The 23734-nt window shown below is 53.1% G+C and overlaps 2 protein-coding genes across 2 annotated transcripts; both read left to right on the top strand.

Moving 5' to 3' along the window:
- Nucleotides 1-304: 304 nt before the first annotated feature.
- Nucleotides 305-13072, top strand: LMBR1L (limb development membrane protein 1 like). The gene is made up of 17 exons (XM_036121127.2): nucleotides 305-688; nucleotides 3852-3936; nucleotides 5031-5064; nucleotides 6061-6200; nucleotides 6406-6509; nucleotides 7357-7483; nucleotides 8207-8275; nucleotides 8416-8480; nucleotides 8810-8882; nucleotides 8974-9057; nucleotides 9154-9230; nucleotides 9789-9866; nucleotides 10013-10086; nucleotides 10306-10396; nucleotides 10496-10562; nucleotides 12112-12273; nucleotides 12475-13072. Exons 1-17 carry the CDS (start codon nucleotides 617-619, stop codon nucleotides 12540-12542), a joined length of 1470 nt encoding a protein of 489 aa, XP_035977020.1. The 5' UTR covers nucleotides 305-616; the 3' UTR covers nucleotides 12543-13072.
- A 1940-nt stretch (nucleotides 13073-15012) lies between these two features.
- On the top strand, nucleotides 15013-23421 carry DHH (desert hedgehog signaling molecule). The gene is made up of 3 exons (XM_036121128.2): nucleotides 15013-15599; nucleotides 18262-18523; nucleotides 18803-23421. Exons 1-3 carry the CDS (start codon nucleotides 15297-15299, stop codon nucleotides 19426-19428), a joined length of 1191 nt encoding a protein of 396 aa, XP_035977021.1. The 5' UTR covers nucleotides 15013-15296; the 3' UTR covers nucleotides 19429-23421.
- Nucleotides 23422-23734: the final 313 nt, after the last annotated feature.

The raw sequence follows: 23734 nt of genomic DNA, 5'->3' as shown, positions 1-23734 counted from the left end.
GAACCCCCTTGGTGCTCTCACATCCTGCCTTGCTGGCCTGGTCCAAAGGGTTCATTTAACCACAGTCAAATCAAAATCTGGGTTGCTCGGAAATGCAGGAACTGTCCTCTCAACCGCAGGAGTTGAAAGGAGACGGCTGTTTAGTTTTAGAGCAAGCACTCTAAGGCCCCAAAGATCCCGCCTCCTTCCACGGGGCGAGCCTATCAACGCTCCTCTGGCGATGAGCGGCAGCTCCCTAGGAGCCAATGAACTCCGCTCGCTGGAAGAAACCCGCCCATCCCTTGTGTCGTCAGTTGGTCTCTGGTAGATAGAACCAGCACCTGCGCTTCCTCGTTGCAAGCTTGTTGGAGGGTGTTTGCGTTAAAGTTGACTGAGTCCGGACCTTAAAGGGGAGGGAGCAGAGGGGGCCGGGGCCCGTTAAAACGAGGCGCGTGGTGCCTGCCCCTTTAAGGCGTCCGGACGACTGAATCTGAGCTCCAGATTACCCCGAGTTTCCGTCGCAGGCTGCGAGGAGAGGCTCCTTGGTTGGGTCCGGGTGCGCGGCGGCGGCGGCTTCATCCCCGCTCGTCCTCCCCGGGCCCGGAGACACCCCCACCCCAGTCATGCTGAGCAGAGTATGGAAGCAGCTGACTACGAAGTGCTATCCGTGCGAGAGCAGCTCTTCCACGAGAGGGTTCGCGAGTGCATTGTGAGTACGGACCCGGGCAGGAAGGGTAAATAGACCAAGCGGGGGGGAAGCACGGGTGGCGCGGGAGAGGGAGAAGTTCGGGTCGGAGTGCGACCACCCGGGCTCAGAGCGCCGTCAGGGCCTGCGTGGCCCAGGGGCGAGCGACGAATGGTCCCGGCCTGGTGAACCTCTAGATCGGATCAGTCGGGTAGTTGCGCGATAAACAAAGCCGCGGGTCGGTTTCCGTTCCTCCCTTCTACACGCCCCTCCCCCCGCCCGCCCTCCAGTCCCCCGCCCCTGCGGGGCTTCAGGGCGTGGGTCTGCGAGTCTAGTGATTTCGATCGTAATCGGATAGTCTGAGAGGGATGGGTTTAATTGGGAGAGACTCCGCAAACTTCGCTGATGTTTGACGAAAGGGAGACGTCCAAACACTGAACTAGGTTCCAGAAAAGACTTGGTAGGTGTAGGGGTGGCATGCCAGAGGAACGGGGCACTTTGGTGGGTCTTCCACTTTGGAAGAAAGGACTCTTGTGGGGTGGATTCTACTGTGTAGAGATGGAGAACAACTAAGTTATCCCCTTCTTTCCCCCCTCATTGGTGCTTGTTGGAACCCCCGCCCTCTCGCCTCGCCCCCCGCAACGAGGTTCATAGCTCCCCAGCCATTCAGGGATTTCCCCTGTGAGTGGTCCTTCCTCCCCAGTGCTCCAGAGGGCAGCAGGCTGCGTTCCCTACTCCCACACTGCCACCTTGAGCAGCAGCTGAACCTGCCACACAGCAATGGATGGACTCCTCACTTCTGGGCCCCAGGGGAACCCCTGGGGAACTTAGGGAGCTGCATCTTCCTCAGGCCTGCTTTCAGTTCTCATCTCTACCCTTTTTCATCAGAGTTCCCCAGAGTAGCCCTCACCCCCAAACACTAAATGGAAGGCAAAAAGGAAAGGTTTGGAAGAATGGAAGTGTTAATGAATAGGGGGACCCACTGGTGGGGTCATCTTTATTTTTCTCAATCTGCAGCCTCAGACTGGAGGAGGAGTAAAGTGAGCCACCACATAACTAGGTCTGCTCTTATCTGTGAGGACTGAAAAGTAGGGAATGTATCAGTCCATGTGTGGAACTCCAGATGAACTTTCCTTGTGTGATCCTTAGTGGATAGTCCCACATGGTGAGGTGGGTATGTTGTGGAGACAGGACCACGCCTTGAAACATTGTAGGGACAGAGGCCCACGTTCCTAGAGAACAGGGAGGGATGAGACCTTGAACGGAGAAGCAGCCTCCTTGATGTCTCCCCCATTCTTTAGTCCTATTAGCTGAGGACATTAGTGCTGGCCAAGGGCAGCCTGAACGCTTCTGGTGCCTCCCCCACCTGGCTCCCATCCCCTGCGCTAGAGAATGACCTAGCCTCTGCTGGAACTGCGTGGAGCTCCAGCCTGACCTTTTGAGCCCTCCCACCTTCCTGGCTGTTACGCAAGCCCAAGGGCAGAGGGAGTGCTAGGCAGTAGAAATCTTCAGTACAACCTGAGTAACTCATTCTACTCCACTTCCCTAATGTTAAAAGCTAAAATTTTGTTCTAGACTCATCACTCTCCTTGAATCTCTTTGACATCTTCCTTCCATGTATAGATATAGATAACATGTGCAGATTCCCTGTGGGGTGAGCTCCTCTTGGAGACTGGAGGATCCAGGAGACTGATCCTGCTTTCATAGCTTACTTTATTTATTGTTTTTTAAAGATTTCATTTATTTATTTGAATGAGAGAGAGCAAGACAGAAAGCAGGAGTGGGGGTGGGGAGGAGCAGAGGAGAGGGAGAAGCAGACTCCCTGCTGAGCAGGGAGTCCGCTATGGGGGCTTGATCCCAGGACCCTGGGATCATGACCTGAGCCAAAGGCAGTTACTTAACGAACTGAGCCACCCAGGTGCCCCTCTTGGCTTACTTTAAAAGCAATAACATGGCGGGGTGCCTGGCTGGCTCTGCAGCTCTTAATCTCAGAATCGTGAGTTTGAGGCTCGTGTTGGGTGTAGAGATTACTTAAACAAATTAATTTAAAAAAATAAAAATAAATGCAATAACGTCTCAAGACTCTCTGGCGCTGATTGTAGAGCCAGGCTGACCAGCGGCTCCTCCCTTGGGCAACAGCAGCTTACTTGGGGCAGGGTAGGGATACATGCATGTACAGACTAACCTGGCCAAGTCCTGCCATGACTGTGGATTGGAGGGCCAGTTGCCCAGGGGCATGGGACAGCCTGGCTCTGCTGTTGGAAGTCACTTGAATAGGGACCAGGAATCGACCGTCTTTATTTTTTTTTAAGATTTTATTTATTTATTTGACAGAGAGAGACACAACGAGCGAGGGAACACAAGCAGAGGGAGCGGGAGAGGGAGAAGCAGGCTTACTGAGGAGCAGGGAGCCCGATGCAGGGCTCGATCCCAGGACCCTGGGAACATGACCGGAGCCGAAGGCAGACGCTTAACGACTGAGCCACCCAGGCGCCCCAAGACTATTTCTTGATAGGAGAAATACCATGTACCTATAGGAATGAGAGAAATGGTTAGAAATTTGAAAGTGCTCGTGGTAGATTGTCTTTGGTTTCATGTTCAAAAGGCAATGAATCTAATTCACCATATTAATAGAATTAAAAACCGCCCATATGATCATCTCAATAGATGCATGCAGAAAAAGAATTTGACAAAATCCAACATCCATTAATTAAAAAAAAAAAACAAACTTTCAGCAAACTATGAGAGTAGGTCTTAAAAGTTCTCATTACAAGAAAAAAATTTTTAAGTGTATATGGTGACAGATATTAACTAGATTTATTGTGGTGATCTCTCTGCAATATATACGAACATCAAATCATTATGTTGGTACGCGTGTATGTGTGTATGTGTGTCTCTAGGAGTTTTCTCTGCCTATTTACCAACCAGGGTTCGGTTGAAGCTGTTTTCTCCTGGAAAAAACTTCATAGGGCTGGATATAGTGCTGTTTCCCCATCCTCTGTCTGGTGCTTCTTAGAGGCCCCTGAGGGCCCTGACTAGAAGGAAATGCTGGGGAGAAAGATGGAACTCCTAGAAGTATGGAGCCTTGTTTTGGGAAAGTGACCCCATAGAATTACCAGAGAGGCCACTGGGGCTCAGGAATGTGCTGGGGATAGAGCTTCTCATCCCAGCTCGCACTCTGCCACAGATCTCAACACTTCTGTTTGCGACACTCTACATCCTCTGCCACATCGCTCTGACCCACTTCAAGAAGCCTGCTGAGTTCACCACAGGTACCTGTGACTGCCCTCCCTTTTCCCTGCTCTCTACCTGTGTTCCTGTTGCCATGCGACCAGCCTCAGGGGAGTGGGCCCATGGTGCCTGCTGGGAAAGGAAAGGTGGCTGTTCTGGAGCCTTTGCCTCTTCTGCTTCGCTTCTTCCACAGGCCGGGGCGAGGTGGTAGAGTGGAAAGTCTAGACAGAAGGGTCTGCAACTAATAAAGCCCCTGGGCAAGTCATGTAACTTCCCTCAGTTCCATCCTCTACAAGATGGGCCCTATAGTCTCTAACCAGTTCATTGACCTTGTGTGGACCAAATGAGATGGTTAACGTGAAAGCCCTCTGTGAACCTAAAATGAACAGCTATAGGGTGAACGTAATCATGGGCACCAGCTCTGTCCTCTCCTCAACTACTGCACTCACACCCAGGAACAGAGACCTACCTGACCACTGGGGCCCCCCCGGGACATGGTGATGGTAGCCTTTCTCTTTATAGAGAGCGTAAGTGTGCTCAGATTGGAGCTTTCCTTCCTGTAGGCATCGTGCGATTTGGGGGGACACATTTGCCCCCATTCCTAGCCCCAGCATGTCCAGATCATCCTGTCCTGGCCCTAGTCTTTCCTCCCCTCCAGAAGGCTTCATGAACCCCCACCCAAGAAGGCAGCTACTCCTCAGTATAATTCTCCCAAGGACTTTCTCTGTATATCTCCCCCCGTCCCCTATCTCATTTCCCTTTGCTGCCCCCAGCCACCAATGTAATCAGCCTCCCAGACCAGTTGTTCCTGATATTTTCAGCTGACAAAGAGGAACCTACAATGAGAGAGATCATGGGGAGGGAGGGAAGTGAGAGAATTTCTGACCTGTACTCTTTCCACCTGGGACCACAGATCTTTAAGCTGCCACCTCGGCCAGAGAACAGGTTGTGGGGTTCATAGTGTGAACTCTCCCGGAGCCTAAGTCCAGCTCTGCCTCTGTGGCCCAGGCCCTTCTTCAGAGGGCAGGGAGGGGGCAGGAGGGAACACTGCAGGACAGATGATCCCAGAGCTGCCCACTGATGTCTTGCCTCTTCCCCGTGCCTCTCTCTCTCTCTCTCTCTCTCTCTCTCTCAGTGGATGATGAAGATGCCACAGTCAACAAGATTGCGTAAGTTTTGCTGCCCCAGCTCCTGGCACTAGGAGCCTTTAGAAGCTGGGATCTAGTGAGACTCCTGGAGCTGGGAGGAGAGTGGGGTGTCATACAGTGAAGAGAGGGTTCCTGCATTTCTGGCTTCTTCCGGCTTTATCTCACGCTGGGGACGCTTGAAAAAGTTGTTGTTCCTGTCTCCCTGGTTAGGCCAGGAGTTTCTGGGAGCCTCTTGGCCAGGAACTGTGAGCTAGGGCCTGAGTCACTAGAAATGGTTCCAGCTTGGCTTCACCTCCCAGTGGTCATCAGGGAAGGAGTGCGTTAGGGATGTAGACCGATGGACTAGAGCAGGGATGTGGAAGGTGGGACCCTCAAGGGCAGGGTGGGCTCGGTTCTGACAGGATGGCCCTTGCTCCAGGCTGTTATTATTCATTAGCACATATAGGGAAAATAAAGGGATGACTCCTCCGGTCAACAGATTAAAAGAAGGCAACCTTACCCCCTTGGTGGACCAACTAAGTAAAAACGTCTCTTCACCTGAGGCAGTCCTGGACACAGGCCTTGGCTATGAAGCTGGGTTTCAGGTCCTTCCTTTCCCCCTTTGCCTAGTGCCTTCATGCAGGGCCTAGCCATGTGGGGTGACCCTGCTCTTATTTGGGCTAGAGAAGGCAAGCTCAGAAATCCGTATCTCTGAGCAGAGAAGAGAAGAAAAACCCCTTAGCTTGGCATGCCTGTGCACCTGGCAGACATGTGTAGGAGGACCATATTCCAGGGGAAAGTTCTGGGCAAGTGTCATGACCCATGACATGAATGCCTAAGGTGTGCCCATCCCTAGTGCCAAGGCTTCCCTGGAGGGGGAGATTAAGGGACAGTTGGTAGATCCTTAGCTGGATGGCTCCTTCCCTGGGTCTGTCACTGCTACAGGTAGTTCCAGGATGAGGGGGGATGAGCAGGGCTTCTTGGGCCCAGGGAAGTGAGTGTCTGAGCTAAGCAAGGGCGCTCCCATTCTCTGCCCAGGCTCGAGCTCTGCACCTTTACCCTGGCGGTCGCCCTGGGTGCTGTCCTGCTGCTGCCCTTCTCCATTATCAGCAATGAGGTGCTCCTCTCACTGCCTCGGAACTACTATATCCAGTGGCTCAATGGCTCCCTCATCCATGGTACGTGGCTCCTGGCTGCAACTTGGGGTGGTGATAGGGAACAGACTAGGTTCATGCAGACACAGGCAGCCTCGGCTAATTAGTCGTATATCACCCCATCCTTGCCCCCCCCCCCCACCACATGGTCGGTCCCTGGTAGGTTGTCTACCCTCCCCCCACCCCATCCCTGCCACTGACCACCCCTGCTTTTCCTTTTTTGCCCTAGGCCTCTGGAACTTCGTTTTTCTCTTCTCCAACCTGTCCCTCATCTTCCTCATGCCCTTTGCGTACTTCTTCACTGAGTCTGAGGGCTTCGCTGGCTCCAGAAAGGTGAGTGGGGGATATATCAGTCAATCAAGGCAGGAAACAGAATTCCACTCAGATGGTTCAACTGAAGAGATTTATTTTATTTTTTTATTTTTTTATTTTTTATTTATTTTTAAATTTTTTAGAGGGGGAGGGGCAGAAGGAATGAGATAGTCTTAAGCAGGCTCCACACCCAGCACAGAGCCTGACGTGGGGCTCCATCTCACAGCCCTGTGATCATGACCGAGACGAAAGGAAGAGTCCGCCGCTTAACTGACTGAGCCACCCAGGCGCCCCACCGAAGAGATTTTAACAAAGACTATTTGCAGAGGTTTAGTCAGAGTTAAGGGGATCAACAAGGAATTTGAGGTCAGCAGGAAGTCATTACTACCCTTAGGCCTGTGGGAGCAAAAGGAAGAAATAGTTTCTGGAACCCATTGATAGTTGAAGCTGGGAGGTGCTTCACAGCTACAGCCCAAACCATAGTGACAAAGGTTGAAGGAAACTGAAGAAATACCCTGATCCCTTTCTCTTCTTACGTTCTGCTCTCCTGCCTGTCCTTCTCACTGGGCAAGCCGAACCAGAGGGCAAAGAGTTTGTGTGATGCAGCCCTCGGGAGTCAGCCTCCCACAGCAAGGCAGGATGGGGAAGGAGTTTGGGGAGGGGGGTTGCACATGAAGACTATACTGTATAAGCAATGGCCCTAGATGTAGGGTAGGAAGACAGAGTGATTTGGCACAGTAAGAGGGAGACGCCCTTCCCTGTCTCCTGAATCCAGTGCTCTCTGGTTTCCCCAGCCAGGCTGCCATCCCGTGTCTCCTTCCTTCCCCTGATGTTGATCCTGCCCCTTACCTGTTGCCTCCTCCTATAGGGTGTCCTGGGCCGGGTCTACGAGACGGTGGTGATGTTGATGCTCCTCACCCTACTGGTGCTGGGCATGGTATGGGTGGCATCAGCCATTGTGGACAACAACAAGGCCAGCAGGGAGTCACTCTATGGTGAGAGGGCCGGCTTCCTCCCCACCCTCCAGGCTGAGTGGCTCTGCAGTTGGTTGATGGGTTTCCCTGCCTGGAACAACTGTATCCCTCTAAGGTGGAGAAGGTTGGGACCGTGTTTCTTAGAAGTTTCAAACTAATGGATGTCAGGCCAAGTCCAACCTGCAGAAATGATCCATTGCGCCCATGCAATGATTAAAAATATAAATGAGTCAGTTGCTGACATGCAAAAGTTGAGAGATTTCACATTAATATCCAGATTTGTGGCTTTACCTAACAAAGTTGAGGATCTGGCCACACTAGACCCCAGAGATTGGGCCTAATAGCAGTTGTGTTCCTTTTTTTTTTTTTCATCTTATTTTTAAGATTTTATTTATTTATTTGAGAGAGCATGAATGGGGGGTGGGAGGGGCAGAGGCAGAGGGAGAAGCAGCTTTCCCACTGAGCAGGGAGCCCGATGCAGTCTTTGATCCCAGGACATGACCTGAGCTAAAGGCAGACGCTTGACCGACTGAGCCATCTGGGTGCTCCTGTTCTTTAGATATGGCTTAGTGGGCCTCCAGTTTGCTATAGCCCCACTGCTGACACTGGGCCAGCTTTCCTGGTTCACATTACTTGCCTAACCCCTGTGGGCTCATGTGTGGTGTCCTTCCTAGTGTCTGAGGCCCATCAGCCCCCAGGAAGCTGGAAGAGAGACCAGCTGACATACTTCTTTTTTACCCTTAGACTTCTGGGAGTACTACCTCCCCTACCTCTACTCCTGTATCTCCTTTCTTGGGGTCCTGCTGCTCCTGGGTGAGTGTTCAGGGTCTTGGAGGGAATGGGTAAGGTCCGTGGATCAAAGTAACCAGGGTGGAAGGAGAGGGAATGGAAGGGTGGGTAGGGGAGGTGGTGGAGAGAAGGGTCTGGCAGGTAACCGGCTCCTGTCCCCACAGTGTGTACTCCACTAGGACTCGCCCGCATGTTCTCAGTCACTGGGAAGCTACTGGTCAAGCCTCGGGTATGTAGTGCTCTTTGCCCTTCGATTCCTGCAAAGCCAGAGCCAAACAGTGAAGCTAGCCTACAGTTGTGTAGTACACACCTTGCGGAAGGCCACAGCCTTTGCTGCCTCCCATATCCTTCACCCCCAGCATCTGGGGCTGGTCACCAGACATGCAAGGCAGAGCAAACGGCAGTTGGGAGGGACTGGATAAAGCTTCTGGGCACAGGGTGGTGAATGAGGGTTAGGGGAAGGAATGAGACTGTGGAGCCTAGGATGAGCGGGGGTCTCCTGGGGCCCTTGGGGTCAGGGAGCCTCTGACAGGTAGTCCCTCTTTCCCCTGTCCCCAGCTGCTAGAGGACCTGGAGGAGCAGCTGCACTGCTCAGCCTTTGAGGAGGCAGCTTTAACCCGCAGGATTTGTAGTAAGTCGTGGTTCTCGCCAGCTGGGTTGGGGGCCGTGCCTTGGGTGGGGGCTGCAGGACTGGGAGGCAGCCCCATCTTCTCTGCCCTCAGATCCCACCTCCTGCTGGCTGCATTTGGATATGGAGCTGCTGCACAGACAGGTCCTAGCTCTGCAGACACAGAGGGTCCTGCTGGGTATGTAGGTTGGTAGGGATTGGGATACCTGCGTTTCCCCAAGGAGAGTAGCCTGTCACTCCTGGCCCTTGCTAACAGCTTTTCATCCCTGTACAGAGAAGCGACGGAAGGCCTCAGCCTGGCAGCGGAACCTGGGCTACCCCCTGGCCATGCTGTGCTTGCTGGTGCTGACGGTAGGTATCCCATTCCTGGTGGAGGTGAGGAATAGTAGGCTCTTGACTACTTTAGGTCCTCTTAGGGAAGAGGGAGGAGATGCAGGGACCCGGTTATCAGCAATAATAGTAGTTGCCTCTCACTGATTGTCTACTTTGGGTCCTGCCCTGTACTGAGCACACCGATCCCCATTTTGTAGATGAAGAAACAGGAATGAAGGAGTTTGCCTAAGGTCATACATGGCCACTGAGTAGTTACACAGGTTTTCTCTGGGGTGAAAATAAGGGTGGAGATCAGTCCATCCCTCCACTTGCCATGTTCTGGACTTGGAAATAACTCTTACTGATCTGGGGGAGGAGGTACATTTTTCTATTCAAACTTTTTGCAATCCTTCCACCCCGAAAGGGTATCTTACAATACCCTCAAAGGTGCTCTGTTGCTAGCAATAACCTTGAAGAGGTCCCACACAGCTAATGGGAAACAAAATGTTGGACCAGAGTGTCTGCTCTTAACATTCAACACTGAATACAGCTGTGGGCTGGGGCAGGAATGGGAGTCCGTGACCTTGCTTCCCATAGGGCCTCTCTGTGCTCATTGTGGCCATCCACATCCTGGAGCTGCTCATCGATGAGGCTGCCATGCCCCGGGGCATGCAGGTACTGGGCTGCATATCTTTTGGGGAGGGCTTAAGAAAGGCTGGGGTGAGAGACAGAAGCTGAGGCCAGAGGGAAGGCTGGGTGCTTGGTATTGGGTGGTGCTCCTGGTAGGGAGTATTCCATAGTGACACCACTCCATCTCTCAGGATGCCTCCCTGGGCCAGGTCTCCTTCTCCAAGCTGGGCTCCTTTGGTGCCGTCATTCAGGTTGTACTCATCTTGTATCCTTCTGGAAACCCACCATTGCCTCTGTTCACTGAACCTGTCTCCTGGGACTGTGGTGGGAATGATGGGGAAGGGGGCAAGTCTTCACCCACGTTGGGGTTCAGGAAGAAGGAAAAGACTTCATTTGAAAGGAGGGTTAGGGGAGAGGTCCATTCCCTTTGAGATGAGGCATTAATCCTTGGGGGCTGGCCAGTTCTTCCTTAACCTAGTGGCAGTTACCTGATGGTATCCTCAGTTGTGGGATTCTACAGCTCTCCATTCTTCCGGAGCCTGCGGCCCAGATGGCACGACACAGCCATGACACAGGTAGCCGGGCGGGAATAAAGGAAGCTCCTGGGGGCAGCAAGGGTGCTAGGTGCTGGCAGCTCTGCTACCCTCACCTCCCCTTTCCTTACTCCCACCTAGATAATTGGGAACTGTGTCTGTCTCCTGGTCCTAAGCTCCGCACTTCCTGTCTTTTCTCGAACCCTGGGTAAGTAGCAAAAGGAGGTAAGGGAATTGGCTTTTCTGAGTACCTACTGGTGCTAAGCATACATTTTATATACATGCTCTCTCTAATTCCCACAACCAACCTAGGTGGAGGTATTACCCCCATTATACACATGGAGAAATTGAGGCTCTGTAAAATGCCTGTGTTGAGCTTCAGAATAGTGTTGCTTCAAAGCTCATACCTTTCCATTAGCTGTATCCCACAGCCTCCCCTATTTACTTCCATTTTTTGGTGGAGAAGCACCACTTTCCCCCAAATGTTCCTCTGAGCTGGATCCTCTAATAAACATTCTCATTTTATTTTTTTTATTTTATTATTTTTTTTTAAAGATTTTATTTATTTATTTGACAGAGAGAGACACAGCGAGAGAGGGAACACAAGCAGGGGGAGTGGGAGAGGGGGAAGCAGGCTTCCCGCCGAGCAGGGAGCCCGATGTGGGGCTCGATCCCGGGACCCCGGGACCCCGGGACCCCGACCTGAGCCGAAGGCAGACGCTTAACGACTGAGCCACCCAGGCGCCCCTAAACATTCTCATTTTATAAAGACAAGAAACAGAGAAGCTAATCAATTTACCTAGTTATATAGCTCGCTTGAAGCAAGGCCAAGTCAGGCTAGAACCCTTGTCTCTTAAACATGAGTCCAGTGCTTTTTCCATACACTGGGACATCAAATACTACACTCAGTCCTTCTCCCATCTTTAGAGCTATCATCTAGAATTGCCTGGTAAAAATGTTCAAAAGTGTAATAGTTCTCCCCAGGGTAGTATGGGAGCTCCGCCTTCACCACGTCATGAACCATCAGTTCGGTTTGGTTCTTCAGTTCATACTGTCTCCACTGTGCCATTGTACTTATACCCTGGGGATTCAGTAGGAAACTAGGCTTGTGGGTCCACTAGTTCGTTCCTTTAGGTCGGATGCAGGTGAGAATATTTTTTAAGTGGGGGATGGCCCCAAAATTTGGACTTGTGATGACATTATTATGATGATTAAGGACTCAAGTGTTAGAACAGTGCCTGGCACATATAGTGCTTTATATGTGTTGTTTCATTTAATTCTCACAGTCCCATTATTTTCTCTATAGTTAAGGAAACCTAGGCACAAAAATTTATGGAAGCTGCTGCAGATAACACAATTAGTTAGGGGTGGAGTTTGGATCTGAACCAAAGCAGCCTGATCAGAGTCGGAGCCCTTAGCCTCCACACTGGGTGACCAGCTTCTAGGTTTCTGGCCTAGGAACAAGTAGCAGGCCCAGGGAGCTCCTTGGGACACGTGGAGCCAGAGGGGGGCCCCACTGGAGGAGAAGATGGCTGAACTCTGGAAGGGAAGTTGGAGCAAGCCTAGCTGCTGACACTCTCCTCAACAGCCATAACTCCCTCTGAGACAAGTTGGGAAGTAGGAATAATTAATACATAGGAAAGGCCAACCTATCAATTGCATTGTTGAGATGTGGCCACTAGGAGGCAGCAGAAAACTGGGCTCTGAGCCAGGGAGGAGCTGGGGAGCCCACTCCCATGCTGGCCTTTGTACTTCAGGGCTCACTCGCTTTGACCTGCTGGGTGACTTTGGACGCTTCAACTGGCTGGGCAATTTCTACATCGTGTTCCTATACAACGCAGCCTTCGCGGGCCTCACCACTCTCTGTCTGGTGAAGACCTTTACCGCAGCTGTGCGGGCAGAGCTGATCCGGGCCTTTGGTGAGAGGGAGTGGGGGCGCAGGCTAATGGGTGGTTGTGAGATGGGGCCCTCTGGAACCATGGTCATCCAAGCAGGAGAGATGGCATGCTCTCTGCTTTGTTTGTAATGTACCTCATGTACCCATTCTGTGGCTTGGTTGTCTTACCCCTGAGACTGGACCTATGCCCTGCTTTTGACTGCCCACCCTCCCTCTTCTCCAGGGCTGGACAGATTGCCATTGCCTGTCTCCGGTTTTCCCCGGGCATCTCGGAAGACCCAGCACCAATGACTTCCAGCTGGGGATGGGAGGGAGAATACTGGACACTGCCATCTGCTGCCCAGGCCTGGAGGGGCGCCCAGGGGTGGGTGGACCTCAGGACCTGGAATCTGAGAGGGTGGTAGAGGGGAGCTGAGCTGTCTGCACTGTTGCATAATCTGAGCCAGAGTTTGGGACCAAGCCCCCCTGCTTTTCCAAATTTAGCTGTCGGCCTCAGCATGGGATGGGGCTGGGTGACTGGGTCTGGTCCCTGGTCCCAAATCTGTTTACACATCAATCTGCCTCACTGCTGTTCAGGGCCATGCCCGTAGCCATGTTTACATGATTTGATGTGCAATAGGGTGGGGTGGGGACAGGGGAGAAACTGAGCTGGGGGTAGACTTGGGAGGCAGATTGTCTCCCTTGCCTCTGGCCCAGCAGAGCCTAAGCACTGTACTATCCTGGAGGGGCTTTGGACCATCAGAGAGACAAGGGCGTAGGGAAGAAGAGACCACAACCATCAGCAATAAAGTTGATCCCAGGGTTTGCTTTGGTTTTTTAAAGGGCCTGTCTCTGTGTCTATTGAACAGCCTTATTCCCACCAATTCTGAGTCTACCAACTGAGAAAAACAGAGGGATCCTGCCTACCATCCTTTCTCTTCTCCTCCATCATCTGTATTCTTAGTATCTTTTAGAGATTTGGGTCTAGTGTTAGGTCATACAATTAGGCAGTGGGAGGCTCCTCCTCCTTTAGCCTTGCTTAAAGCTGGCTGGTCCCCTGACTCTTCCTTCTACTCATGCCTTATTTCTGTGCCTTGGTTATTGGGGGTAGGTGGGCATGGGTGTAGGAATAGGATAACTTCTCCTATATGCACACAACATCCTCAGCCCTGTCCTCCCTAACTTGGGTTTGACCTAAAGTGAAGGAAGGCTGACTGACATGGGTTTGTGATTCTCAGAAAAGAACATAACTCCGTCTTTCCAGAAGCTATCAGTGCCTAGAACGCTGTGCAAGCACTCCTGCTGTGTTGGGAGTAGGGACAAAGTTTCTGCTCAAGGTGACACAGATTGTGCATTGTGCAGCTTCTAGGGAGCACCATTCACCTTGTTACTATATAGTTACTACGACTATTTTCTTGCAAATGGCAGTTAGGTGTCTTGAGGAAGGAACACTTTTTTCTAATGTACACAAAGTTGCTATAAGTGCTAGCCATGGAGCTGAGGGAGGGGGGATTATTGAACACCAAAAAAAAGTGTGGATGCTACAAATACTTTGCTGAGCACCCTACTATAGGCCAGGCACTTAGCCATGGGGATTCATGGTAAACAGTTTTGTATTTAAGAATTGCTTTGTCTAGTAAGGGTGACATAATTCTAATACCACAATGGTTGGCAGTTAATTACTGGTTCTCAGGGAAACAGGTGGGCAGTGTCAGGACATCAGGGAAGGCTTCTTAGAGAAAGTGATTTTTTTTTTTTTTTTTAAGATTTTATTTGACAGCACAAGCAGAGGAAGTGGCAGGCAAAGGGAGAGGGAGAAGCAGCCCCACTTGGAGCAGGGAGCCCAAGGTACGGCTCGATCCCAGGACCCTGGGATTATGACCTGAGCCGAAGGCAGACGCTTAACCGACTGAGCCACCAAGGTGCCCCAAGAAAGTGATTTCTAAACAATAATAGATTGGTGGGTGAAGTGTTGCAGGCTCAAAGCCTCTGAGATGAGACCTGAGTGGTTGGAAGCAGAGCCCCAAGGGGTTCAGAGAGGGAGAAAGCTAGAGAGGTGCCTAGATGGAAGGTAAAGGGAAGCGACCATTAGCCTGTTAAAAGACTATGACTTTAAGTACCCTCTGCCCTCCAGCAGCTTCCAACTGACAAGTTACGCATTTGAAAAGAAGCAAGCCATTGGGTGGGTGTCTGGCAAGGATGAGACAGGAGGCAGGAGTTTGAAGTCCAGAACCAAATTATAACTGCAGAGATCTATCCCTGATTCTGGGGGAAGCTCTCAGCAGAAGGCTGCAAAGTTACCAAAGAAAATGGTCCCCTGGTACCCACCCCTTCCAGTCCGGGCTACTACTGTCAAGGAGGAGAGATGAAAGTGGGGGAAGTTTGGGGAGGACCACAGAGAAGACGGTCTCTGGTTGTATACCCAAAGGGCTTGGCTGGCCTTGGGTAGAAACTGGAACCCATACTTCCTGGATGATAGCAGAGGACAATGGCCTGCCAGGATAGGCTTTGGGAGAGTAAAGATCCAATTCAAGTATCAGAGGAGGGTGGTTTGGTGCCAAGCTTAGGCTTGGAAGTAGAAGGATGCTTATCCAGGCAGCTTAAGACTGAAAAGCTCCTAGGATTTCTTAGACAGGTGCCTGCCTGGTTTGCAGGACGGGACACGCTTCAGTCGCGAAATGGACCAGCGGTGACCGGCTAGAGCCCCCGCCCCGGTGGGAGGGGGGCGGGACGGTCCTGGGAGAAGGGCGGGGGGCGGGGCCAGGGGCCACTTAAGGCGGAGCCGGGGTGTTCTGGCAGCGCCGGAGCCGGGCAGCAGAGCCAGGCTGGGCTGGCACTCACCCACGACCCCCCTTCCCTGCTATGATGGCCCGTCAGTAGCAGGTTCCAGACCCCCCGGGGGCATGTAGGCAGAGCTGGCGGCAGCCAGGTGCGTAGAGCCACGAGAGCTCTAGGGCACTCTGGGGGCAGCTCTGCCTGCTGCGCTCTGTGGTGCCTGGGGAAATGCCCAACTGACGGGCGGGCTGGTGAGGACAACGTACCCTTTGGTCCGAGTCCTCTGCATCCATGGCGCTGCCGGCCAGGCTGATGCCCCTGTGCTGCTTGGCACTTCTGACGCTGCCCGCCCAGAGTTGCGGGCCGGGCCGGGGGCCGGTTGGCCGGCGCCGCTACGTGCGCAAGCAGCTCGTGCCGCTGCTCTACAAGCAATTTGTGCCCAGTGTGCCCGAGCGGACCCTGGGCGCCAGTGGGCCTGCCGAGGGGAGAGTGGCAAGGGGCTCGGAGCGCTTCCGGGACCTGGTGCCCAACTACAACCCGGACATCATCTTCAAGGATGAGGAGAACAGTGGTGCAGACCGCCTGATGACCGAGGTAAGGAGGACTTCTCCCCACCTGTGCCAGGGCATTGCCAACTCCTGTGGCAGCCTGGGAGGGTAAGCTGGGTTTCATCCATAGAGACCTTAATCTCAAAGATCTCCTCTCCCTACCCTTCCACCCCCCCCCCCAAAAGAAAAACCCAAACCTGTGCTCACTGGGCTAAGTGATCAGGAGGGATCCCAACAGGGAGAAGCTGGAATGGGGAGGGGAGGAGGGACTAGTGAGAGTGAAGCTGGGAGAGACAGCGAGGGCGGGGAAAAGAGGATGGCGGCAGGCGAGACGGGAAATGGCTGAGGCGTGGACCGGGGGTCAGCTACCGAGCCAGGCAGGAAGGGCTGGGGTGAGCTGGGGGCCAGGAGCTGGCTAGGCAGCAGACAGAAAGCTCTACCCTTAGCCTGGCTCCTGACCTGATTGTGGAAAAGATCTGTGGGCTAAAGAGATTGAAGGAGGCTGGGAAAGGGGTGGCGAAGGGTTAGGTCACCAGGCCATCTACCTGAGAAGGGGCTGGGCAGGAATTGTCTTCAGCATGGGGGAGGCATCCTAGAACCAAGGCAAAACTATTCTAGAGTCTAAACGACTGTTTTGGGTGAAAAGTGGTTCTCAATGGGAAGAACAGATGGGCCCACCTGAGAAAGTGTTCCCGCATCCCTCATGCTCAGCTTAGCTCAGGAGCTTTCCTTGGAATTAAAGAATTAAATTCAACTAGCATGTGTCAAGCATCTGCTGCAGACTGGAACCTAACTGACCTAGGATAAGGTGAGCAATGCCTTGGGAGTGAAGGACCACCTCTGGCCAGTGACCTCAAATGTCAGACCTGGAAGGAAACTTGGAAATCACATTCTTCCACCTCCTCGCTTCAATTTTGCAGCTGAGAGCTGGGCCCCAAGAGGAAAAGTGATTTAATCAAAGTCTTAAAACTAATTAGTGGCATGGCTGGGACTAGAATTCAGGACTCCTGATTCTAAGTCTATACACTTTCCATTACACCACCTAATTGTGTATGGAGTGGGGAGGTGGGGGGAGAGGGAGGGGTACGGATTTCCTCCGATTAATTGCCATAGTTTTCCAGGTTACTTTGTTAGGAAAACCTGTCCAGGGGAGAAAGAATTCCTTCTACTACTACTCAGAGATTGGGACGGGGACACTCCTTGGTCATGGTATATTGTGGCCCTTTCCCCTGGCTGGCACCTGCAGCAGAGGGGCCAGAACAAGGGACAGGCCCAGGAGGGGCTCCGACAAGGCCTGGGAACCCCTCGGTCCTGCTTATCTCCCACACCCTGGCTGCAAAAGGCCTCCATTGAGTTGGCTCTGCACTGGGCTGCTGCCCCCGCAGGTCAAGGCCCCAGGGCCTCCTTAGGGGACAAAACGACAAAAAGTTGGAAGGAGTTACCACTTTTCCTGTCTTCCCCTCCCCTCCTCTCCAACCCTGCGGAGATGTAGAAAACTCAGGAAGAAGGGAAGGAGGAAAGTGCCCCTATGGCACTTAGGAGAAAACCAAGTCTGAGGTGAGAGGTCGGAGCAGGGAGAAGAAAAGGAAACTGTCCTCTCTGCGCCTCCTCCCGCCGCGTCGGTGCTATGGTGCGCGCCAAGGTCTCCGGCTCCCAGACGAGAGCCGCCCAGATAACCGTGCTCTCACTCCCCCGGGTGCAGGCTTCCAGCCACCGCTGCTTTTCCTCCTCTCCACTCCCACCCTGCAGGGGGCCCCCCAGTTCCGCGCAAGGGCAGCTCCCGTTAATCTCAGGTGCTACTCCCACGCCTTTCTGGGCTGCATCTGGAACAGAGATGGAGAGACCGGGGCTCAGGGCTGGCAGAGCCTGAGCTGGAATTGGGAGGGCTGGTCGCGCTGGGGGAGGGGGCCCGGCGGGCAGGAGCAGGGATGGGGGGCGCGGCTTTCTGCCCTTTCCTCTCCCGGAGCCGGGGCGGCTGAAAAGCGCCTTTGTGGATGGAGCTGCTGAGTCCGCTTCTCCCGGCGAGTCCCCGGCCTCGGCCCGGGATTCTCGCTCGGTTAAGTCATCCCGGAGAATGGCCATTGTACTTCGCGCAGCCCCCGCCACCCAAACCCTTTTTCCAGCAGCCTTGATCCCGCACGGCTCCGCTTGGGCACCTTTGTGGGGGGCACTCGCACCACGAAGGGGTTAATGCTAGGGGCCAAAAGGAGGAGGAGGAGGAAGGAAGGAAGGAAGCGATGCCCGGTGCCAGGGAAGGCAACGAAACAAAAGATGAATCAGGCGGAGGGAGGGCAGCCCAGGCTTGGGGCGGGGGCCAGGCTCAAACAGGGGCTCCTCTCGGGGAGCCAGGCTGCTCAACCCCTCCCTGACAGAGCTTCCCCCCACCCTCTCAACTCTTGGTCGCTTCCAGGTTGAGCCGAGGTCCCAAAACGAGTGAGGGGCGGGCGTCGAAAGAGGGGAAAGAGTTAGGTATGGGCACCCCCTCTTAATCTCTGAGGTGACCCCACAGTTCTCCCACAACGCTCTGGAAAGGGAGTGCATATTGGCGACTACACCTCTTCGGATTCTCACTTCCCCAGGACTTTCAAAAGCTGGGAGGGAGTGGTGTGGGGCCAGGAAAACAGAAGAATCGACCCTCCCTTCCAGGTCCCTTTTGCCCCTGCGGTGGGAGTGGTAGTGAGGAGACTGACTCCTTTATTCCCCGCCAGCGCTGTAAGGAGCGGGTGAACGCGTTGGCCATTGCCGTGATGAACATGTGGCCCGGAGTGCGCCTGCGGGTGACCGAGGGCTGGGACGAGGACGGCCACCACGCTCAGGACTCACTCCACTACGAAGGTCGTGCCTTGGACATCACCACGTCCGACCGCGACCGCAATAAGTATGGGTTGCTGGCGCGCCTGGCAGTGGAAGCCGGCTTCGACTGGGTCTACTACGAGTCCCGCAACCACGTCCACGTGTCGGTCAAAGCCGGTACAGTAGGGGATGGGTGGTGAGGTCCGCCCAAAGGGGGCTCTTTCCAGGAAACTGAGGCTGCACAGCTCTGGTGCGACCCTAGGGGAGACCAAGTGGGCGTTGGTGTTGTAAACCATCCTTCCATTTCTGCCCAGGTTGGGGCCAGATCCGTGGGAAATTACATGTCCCAGGACTGGCGAGGTCTGCTCTGGGCTTGACCCACATCTTTGAGAATCTGTACCAACGTCCTGGAACCGCTGGTCTTGGTTCAATCATCGCTGTGCTTGTTCCCTGCAGATAACTCACTGGCCGTCAGGGCAGGCGGCTGCTTTCCGGGAAATGCCACGGTGCGCCTGCGGAGCGGCGAGCGGAAGGGGCTTCGGGAACTGCACCGCGGAGACTGGGTGTTGGCGGCAGACGCGGCAGGCCGGGTGGTGCCCACGCCCGTTCTGCTCTTCCTGGACCGGGACTTGCAGCGCCGGGCCTCTTTCGTGGCTGTGGAGACCGAGCGGCCCCCGCGCAAGCTGTTGCTCACGCCCTGGCACCTGGTGTTCGCTGCTCGAGGGCCAGCGCCCGCGCCAGGCGACTTTGCACCGGTGTTCGCGCGCCGGCTGCGCGCGGGGGACTCGGTGCTGGCGCCCGGCGGGGACGCGCTTCGGCCGGCGCGCGTGGCCCGCGTGGCGCGGGAGGAAGCCGTGGGTGTGTTCGCGCCGCTCACAGCACACGGGACGCTGCTGGTCAATGACGTCCTGGCCTCGTGCTACGCGGTTCTGGAGAGTCACCAGTGGGCGCACCGCGCCTTCGCTCCTTTGCGCCTGCTGCACGCGCTGGGGGCGCTGCTTCCGGGCGGGGCGGTCCAGCCGACGGGCATGCACTGGTACTCTCGGTTCCTCTATCGCTTGGCAGAGGAGCTACTGGGCTGAGTGCGGCGGACATAGACACCTCGAGACGCCTGCTGAAACCCGGGCGTGCGGGCTGAGATCTGGGGATGTGGGCAGCAGAGGATGCTGACTCGAGGTGGAGGGAGGGGATAGGGAGAAAAATGGAGGCGAGACTGGACTGCTTGGTTCAGGGGCAACCTCCACCTGAGAGGAGATCCCTGGTCCTAGGTAGATGGGGTTGACGGTGGATACTCCTTGACGAGAACTATTTGGCGTCTTCTTCCCGAGTGCCTCAGCCCCACCCGGTTATTTTATTTTATTTTCTATTTATAAATTGTAATATAATGATCTGCTTGCCCCGCCTGGCAAGGTGAGGGGCCAGGGCACGGCGTTAACACTGTTTGACACAGCCAGCCAATCTGACGTCTGACATTTTCCTACAAGCGGGCTAATAAAGGGAAGGCTTGCAGGAGCTTATTGGAAAATATCTCTATTCCGAGGGTGATTCACCTCCAGAGGAGGGGAGAAGGGGACCAACTCTGGGTCAATACTTTACTTCCGTCTCCTCCCTGCTTGCCCAGCAGGTCTTCCTGCCTGCTTCCTCCCCTCAGAGGGGGCATCCCAATTGATCAGCAACAGAGACCAGAAGAGTCGTGCCCTTTTCTAGGCCGCTGGTCCCTTCCCCCACCCAGAGAGGACCAGCATTCTGCCTGCATGGTTGTATGCGGAATGTTGGAGGGGCCAGGGTTGTTGAAGGAGCAAGAGGGTCCTCGCGTGTCCTTTCTCGTTTATAGAGGCTCCAGCGAGGTCTCAGGCCATTGCATTACTGATACTAGGAGAATTCTGCTCCCTGATTGTTAGCCTACCATCCTGGGCCCTCCCTGAAGGCCATGAATCAGCCTAGTTCCCATCCTACCCTGGTGTCAGGGTCTGAATGGGGGTGATGTTTTATTCTGGGATGCCACTGGACCAACTGATGACCCTTGAGAATCCCTAGCTAATTTATAACTGATAGTGCCCACACACTCTTGGTCAAGAGAAAGAACAGGAACAGAGGGCTGGAACCTATCTCTCCTGAAGGGCTGTGGACAGGGAACAGCTTCAAGCCCTGGTGTGTGTGTTTAGGGGGAGATGGGTAGGCTCTCCAAGCAAGGGCATATAGGCATTACAACTGGAGTCCTCTTCTTGATCGCCTGTCCTAGTTGCTGTTTCTACTGGCTTCCTCCACCACCCCACCCCCCTCTTCCCTCTCCCATTCTCCTGGCTCTGCATCCCTGGCCTGGGTATTCCTGGAACCTTCAGGTTCCAATGCAGCAGACAGGCAGGAACTCAGACAGTCAGGTGCCCCTGAGTTAGAATGGCAGCTCAGAGGAAGTTGAACTTCAGTGGAAGGGGAATGTCTGGGCTCAGAGAGAGATGGAGGGGTTTGGTGGTACCACCAAGGAGCCAGCCTTTGCCGGTAGCAGCTGTGCAGTTTCAGTCCACAGGGGCCCTGCTATACACCGCCCTCTGGTGGCCTTCAGGATCAGTTCTCTTCCAGACCAAAGGAAAGAGATAACTATATACTGCAGGGATGGGTGGACTGGACCTGCGCAGAGGAGCCTTATCTCAGGAGGTGAGAGATGGTGGGTGGGGCTTGGTAAGCTGCCAAGGCTGAGCCACGGGTGTCAAGGGCTGGTGAGGAGCCCACACGCCTCTCCTTGTGAAAACCCGTCCAAGCCTGGCATTTTTGCATCCCTCGTGCCTGGTTTAGCTTTGTGGCTCCCAGAAGCTGGAGGTAGAGTCATAGCCAGATTCTGAGCACCTCCAAGTTGCACCTTGTGACCCTTGAGTTCAATGTCTGGAGGTGAACACATACTTAGGGTTCCAGGAAGTGCTTGATAAAGGCGAAGATTGGAAGCGGAATAAGTTTACCTTTAGTGTCCTTCCACCCACCATCTCCTTCAATCCGTACCCCCTCCCTTGCCCTCCCTTCCCCTTTCCTGATCTCATAATCCAAGCTGTGGATCTTTCCCAGAGCCTGGCCTGGAAGTCAGGCAGACTTGCAGATACTGATGCCACCCCAAGAGGATTGTTGACAAGATCAGTGTCTGTCTGTGCCCAATGTGGGATAGGCACTCGGTCAAATGTGTTCTACGCTCTGCTCCCATTTCTTACTGCCTTTGCGGATTTCTGCTCTTTGTCTGCTTCTCTCCTCACCACTCCACTAGAAGCAGGATTTATCCATGGTTCCCAAATATTTTGGGGTTTGCATTGCCCCTATACTTGTTTGATTTCATAACACTCCTTCAGAAGGTGCTTTGTGAAAGAGTTGGGCTTTCTTTAGAACTAAAGTCTAATTAAAAGTGATCTTGTTTTGAGAATTTACAGAGTATTTTGTGATAACCTTGGCAAGACCTCTCTGCATACTGGGAAACCAGAGTTGAGAACCACTGCTTCAAGGTTCAGTTGACCTTTTTAATCCCCCGAATCCAGACTTTTTCCCCCCTTCCTCTCTTCAAGCCGACTTTACTGAACATCTAGAGTGTAGCACTGTATTAGGCATGAAAAACACACAAAATATTAAGAAACTGCCTTCTCCATGGAGGAGCAGGCTTAAAGGTATAAGATGGGTAACTACCAAAGCAACATTGTTACTTAATCAGGATGAGTTGAATGGGTGGAAAATGTCATATCGGTACAGAGAAAGCCTTGTGGAGAAAGTAGGGCCTGGCTAGAATGTTGAAGCATGTAGGTGGAGGAGACCAGAGAGGGCATTCCAAGCAGAAGTAACAACATGAGCAGGCACTTGGATTCTGGAATGAAGATGTGCAGCCTGGCTAGAATGGGAGATCAGGGAGTGTAACTGTATGTAGCTATTGTTTCTTGAGAACTTACTACATGTCAGGCCCTGTGCTAGCTCTTTACATGCATTCTCATTTCCTCCTTACAATAACCCTGTGGGATTCTATTACAGATGAGGACACCGAGGTAAAGACAGGTTTAAGTCACTGGCTCAAGTTATTATAGCTAGTTAGTGGTAGACCTGGAGCAGGAATAATAAGAAATTAAACTGCCTTGATGGACAGGGCCACATCCTAAAGGGCCTTAAGTAGTTTTTGACTTGGCGCACCTGGGTGGCTTAGTCAGTTAAGCTTCCGACTCTAGGTTTTGGGGCTCATGTCATGATCTCAGGGTTGTGAGATTGGGCCCTGTGTCAAGCTCCGAGCTCAGCAGGGAGTCTGATGGAGATTCTGTCTTCCTCTCCCTCTGCCTCTCGCTCTCTCTCAAATAAATAAGTAAATAAAAAGTTTTGGACTCTCATTCCCTTCAGGGAGTCACTAGTAAGTCTTAGCTTTTTGACAGTTATTTCTCTCTCATTTTCATTGGCTCTTCTTTCTCCTGCCTGGATCACTGGCTTCCTTAACTAAAGTTACCTAGCCAGTAAAGGAAATCCTCCAGATTAGAGGAGAGGGGAGACTGAGCTTTGTTAAGGATTGAGTATATGTGCCTCCTCCAAATTCATTCGCACAAACCCTAACCCCTGTGTGGCTGTGTTTGGAGATGGGACCTCTAAGGAAATAATTAAGGTCAAATGAAGTCATAAGAGTAGGGCCCTGATATGATAGGATTAGTGGCTTTATAAGAAGAGAAACCAGGGGCGCCTGGGTGGCTCAGTCGTTAAGTGTATGCCTTCAGCTCAGGTCATGATCTCAGGTCCCTGGGATCAAGCCCCGCATCTGGCTCCCTGCTCGGCGGGAAGCCTGCTTCTCCATCTCCCTCTGCCGCTCCCCCTGCTTGTGATCTCTCTCTCTGTGCCAAATAAATAAAATATTAAAGAAGAAGAAGAAGAAGAAGAAGAAGAAGAGACACCAGAAAGTTGTTTTCTCTCTGTTTGCATGCACCAAAGAAAGGGATGTAAAGACATTGCGAGAAGGCAGCCCTCTGCAGGCCAGGAAGAGAGTTCTCACCAGAAACCAAATTGGCCAGAACTCTGATCCTGGACTTTCCCAGCCTCCAAAACAGTGAGAAAATAAATGTTTGATGTCTAAGCCACCCAGTTGATGGTATTTTGTTATGACAGCTCTAGCAGACTAATACAATCTTCCAGAAATGTGTGAAGTAAGAAGAAGCCAGTGCTAAGATGGAGTCTTTACTTAGTGAAAATAATGAACTTTGAAAAGTGAGCATTTCTGACCTAGAGCCTTGACATGTTTATCTCTGACCGTACCTGTGGGGTCACTACTATACTGGAGGAAGCTTTCTTCTCTGGCTGGAAGACTGAAGCAGCTGTCTATGGGAAGAAGGCTATGGCTGCTCAGGGTATTTCCTTGTGCGGATTGTGTGGCCAGTTAGCACATTCAGACTC

This window comes from Halichoerus grypus, chromosome 6 (genome assembly GCF_964656455.1).
Source record: "Halichoerus grypus chromosome 6, mHalGry1.hap1.1, whole genome shotgun sequence".
Lineage (NCBI taxonomy): Eukaryota > Metazoa > Chordata > Mammalia > Carnivora > Phocidae > Halichoerus > Halichoerus grypus.
This window is presented reverse-complemented; position numbering and strand designations above follow the sequence as displayed.